The sequence below is a fragment of the Orycteropus afer genome, unplaced genomic scaffold, assembly GCF_000298275.1.
Source record: "Orycteropus afer afer isolate SDZICR_OR568_19922 unplaced genomic scaffold, OryAfe1.0 scaffold00100, whole genome shotgun sequence".
NCBI lineage: Eukaryota > Metazoa > Chordata > Mammalia > Tubulidentata > Orycteropodidae > Orycteropus > Orycteropus afer.
In genome coordinates this window covers 9253633-9258135 of record NW_006921687.1, presented here as the reverse complement: position 1 = coordinate 9258135, position 4503 = coordinate 9253633, and the positions used below count along the sequence as shown (strand labels likewise).

Genomic DNA, 4503 nt, shown 5'->3' with positions numbered 1-4503 from the left:
GACAGTTTCCAGCCTTTTTTTTTTTCCTTCAGTAAAATTTATAATCTTATGGACTGAATAACATTTCCCTTCATATCTTCAAATTAAAAAAAAGTTAAAGTGTAAATGCATGACATATACATATATATGTGTGCAGGATATGAATTTAATGACAATTCAGATTGTAAGTTCCCAGGAGGCATTAACCCACATTAACATTCTGTGACCATTGCTTAATACTGAGCATACATACACGTCACCCTTATGGACAAGGGTGGAGGGAAATAACATTGAACTTTTTAAGAACTGACATATGCAAGGCAGTTGACAAGAGACTTGATTTTCAGGTATACTATTATATATTTCCTTTCCTATTTATAAACATAATTCCATGCTGCTCTTTGAGCGATCAGGCTTCTCCTCCAGTGACAGATGTGATCCAGTCCCTGTAGGCAGAGATTCTGGTGAAGACAGATGGGGCACTGGGATGGCAGTTACTGCTGCCCCAGCTCACAATGCCGATGAGCTTGTACTGCCCATCCTCCGCGCACTGCAGCGGTCCTCCAGAATCCCCCTGTAATCAGCAAAAAGAGACATTTTTCCAGCTGTGTGATTGATGGGGTTGCTAATCCCAACTGCAGAGGATGAGCACACAATTCACAAATCACACTCTCATCTCCGATAGCATAGAGCTAGGGCCACCGAGGTAACTGGCTGACATTACAGAACTCTGAACTGGATCAAAATCTATAGCCTCAAAGAGACTGAAAGGTATGTTTAAGATAAATTTAATGCTGACAATAGACTGTGCTGGTTTGAGTTACTTGAAAACTGGAAGGTACTTTGAGCCATCTAATTCATATGAGGTTGAACTTCAGGAAATTACTATTTTTGTAAGTAAAAAATGGTTGAATATCAGCAATTTCACATAATTCAGCAAAAGTAAATGAATGAGTGATTCCTTTTGAGAACTGAGTCCATTTTAAGTATCAAACTAGCAATCACAGGTCATTTGTTTTTAAAGCATCAACTTGCTAACTAAGCAATATACTTATTCTTCTTACCTATCATTTTAAAAATACCACAAAATTATACTTATTTGCAAGCAGTAAATACCCATTCACAAGTCACACTGAGATGAAAGCCCCTGGACTCATCAATGCAACCCTTGAATTACCATGCAAGAGGATGATCCTGCAGCCCCTCCACATATATTGGTATTTTTAATATCCAGTCCCCAGTAGCTTCGACAAGATGCAATACTAATCAGTGGTACCTTTGCCTGTTGTATAATTTTAGAAGTTTCACCTCCTAATAGTAAAGGAATAAAAACACATAACCTAGGCAAATAATTTTAAAGGATGAAACAAAAACCTTGGACAGACTCCAAGGTTTAAATCCTCCCATCCTCCCCTTTTGGCACTGTAATGATGTGCTTAGGTGATTTGTCAAAAAGAATACTCCACACCTTGGCTTATACGACAGAAACACCAAAAAATATTATACATGGATTACTGTCTTTACCCCAACCCTAAGGAAAAAGAAAAATAATTCCACTTTACAAAGAAAAAAAACATTTACACCCATATTAGTTACTAATGAAGCAAATAATTCAATTTTCAAAATGCAAAGCCTATACTTTTTCCTTTCGATTCACAGTGCTCTCACTCTTTTGACTTGATTTTTCCAGAACAGGTATCACGTTTAAGGGCTGAAACTGCTGGAGGGTGACAACTGAACTTCACTGTGATGTACTCCCTAGTTTATTGAATATTTGTAACTTGTTAAACTCAGGTGTAGAATATGGTAGAAGTGAGTCCAGAGTCATGGGTTTGATCTTTATATAAGCTACTTATTTTCAAATAATTTTTTTATCCTTTTATTATTTACATCAAGCAAATCATTTCAGAAAAATACCTCCCATATTTGGAATAGATTTATATCTTCAGGTATGGGTTTTCATCTTGTGTATGTGCATTTACAGTGCAACTGGGGCGTAACGATAGGTTGTCCCTAACTTAACGATATACTCTAATTATGACAAACGTTACTTACAACCGTTTTTTTTTCTTTTTCGTACATCATTTTTAGTATGTTGCAGTGTGTAATTTGTTATCATTCTCAGATGTTCACTTGCAGATGTTTAACTTTATTATTTACTGTTCAAAACATGGCTGAATTTATAAAGATATTGACAATAAATGTAAACTAAAAAAAAAATAAGGTATTTGACATACATTAGAAGTAACATACAATAGAGTTATAAGAATGGAACTTCATAAAAAATCAGGGACTACCTGTATGTATAAGTGAGATATACAGATATTTACTAGGTAATAAAATCATTAGACTTTCCCTAACATTTATTTCAATGAATCAATATTAATGAATATGAAGTCACCCTTACATCCATTATGATAAAGACCTTTCTGCTATCATTCCTATTAAAAATAGAGAATATCAGCAAATGAGTAAAGAAAGTACATTTGGACTTCACATATGTTTTTTCAAATTCTAACCTTGGAAGAGGTGGTGGATATACTCACGGTGTGGTTCAGTTGTTCCCCACCCGGCAGTCATACATTTGGCAAACAGATCTACTTTATCTTCTTTTCCTGGCAAACAGATTGGAGAAATAAACTCTCCTAAATAAAACAATGAGAAAGAGAAAAGCATTTATCACTTAGTCCATAGGATTGATATTAACAACATCTGCATTGTTTACTCTTCAGTGATGGCTCTTGCAATAGCTACTTAGATCTGACAGTACCTGTTTTAACCTGAAATTCAATAAATAAGTCTTTCAGAAGATGCAATCTATGAATTACTCTGAAAGGATCATCCCAATTTACATGTTATCAGTTTACTCTGAGTATTACCATATTCTCCTAGGACTATATAGGAACACTTGCCTTATGTGGAGTGGTGTGGTACTGGACTCTCAGCCGTAACCAGTTTCTCTAATGCATCTACCTTTTTATCCACATGCCTCCCAGACAGTACCTTGCTAATGTGAGGTGGCAGTGAAGAAGAATGTAATTATCTTCCTTCTTTGATTTTATGACAAAATGGGGGAAAATTATTTTTGGAGTACTTTAAACTTTGTGTGTTTCAAATCTAATTCTATCTTTTCAGCCAAATTATAAAAATATACTGATACATTATACATTTCAAGATTCAATTTCTTATGATCAAAATTTAGACATGTATAAACATTGTGGGTTTGACAGTGCCCGTGTTTTTTTTTTTCTCACTCCCTTTCTTCCAACCTTCACACTTAAATGCTTCAGCATATCTGATATTCTAAATAATTTCAATGATTCATTATTTTTACTGCTATCTTAATAAAATCCCATAAAACTCTTTGTAACTTGTCTATTCTTCTCTATCTCACTTCCCTGCACATGTGACAACTGGTCTCAAAACACCATGCTATGCTTCTTCACAGATAATCATTACTATATTATATCATTCCCTGCCATATCTTTGTGCTACATTATTTTTCCTCCATCAACCTACTACACTTTTAAATACATTCTATTGAAATATAATTTATGCATAGTGAAATACACAAAACTAAAGTGACATGGGCCAATTTTTTTTTTTTTTTGGTAGGGTTCCCTCCCTTTCCCTCCCCCACCCCTGGTAACCACCAAAGAAAGTTTCCTTCCACATATAAACCTTTTGCTTGACTCTTTAAAAGAATGAACTAATACTATATTTGTCCTTCTGTGATTGACTTATTTTACTAAGCATAATGTCCTCCAAGTTCATCCATGTCATGTGGTGCTTTACAGATTCTACATTATTTTTTAGTGTTGCATAGTATTCCACTGTGTGTATGTACATAGTTTGGTTATCCATTCTTTTGTGGATGGGCCCATAGATTATTTCCATCTTTTTGCTATTGCAAAGGTGCTGTGATGAATATGGGTGTGCATATATCTGTTCTTTTCTTGGCTCTCACTTCTTTAGGATACATACTTAGTAATGGGATTGTTGGGTGAAATGATATTTCTAATTCCCCTATATACAGTAGGGAATAAGCTATATAATCTATAAGCTCCATCAAGCATCCCAGATCACAAATATGTACATCTCTACTGATATTCCTGTAATGTAGAATTGCTGGACCATAGAAGATTCATATTTAAATATCCTTATTTTTTCTCAAGTATCCATTTTTACCTACCAAGCAGTCTATAATTTAGAAATACATGTCCTTTTGTGATTGACTTATGTCACTCAATATACTGTATAATTTAGAACTATGTCAAGAATTTTAAAAATATTCCTGTTCTAAATTCCAGCAAATTTCACTTCTGGAAAATTAACACAGTTCTAGACATAAAGAAACATATACGTTCCCTTGTTACCCTCCCAAGAAGAATCGGGTCTCCGGGAGCTAGGTAAGCACTGGCGGGATTGTGCTTAGTCTCCGGGAGTGAGGTAAGCACGGGCGGGCTTGTGCTTACTCACTGATCTGCACTGAGCACTTTCCCTTGTTACCCTCCTGAGAGGGAC

At 35.2% G+C, this 4503-nt stretch overlaps 1 protein-coding gene across 1 annotated transcript in view; it reads right to left on the bottom strand.

Annotated features, from left to right (window-relative positions):
* Positions 1-388: 388 nt before the first annotated feature.
* Positions 389-4503, bottom strand: part of OVCH1 (ovochymase 1) — a 132830-nt gene continuing 128715 nt past the window's right edge. The window contains exons 28-30 of the mRNA XM_042781292.1: positions 2526-2624; positions 1157-1290; positions 389-553 (exon numbers count right to left, since the gene is read on the bottom strand). Of these exons, the coding sequence (XP_042637226.1) occupies positions 389-553; positions 1157-1290; positions 2526-2624 (398 nt within the window). The remainder of the gene's footprint in view (positions 554-1156; positions 1291-2525; positions 2625-4503) is intronic.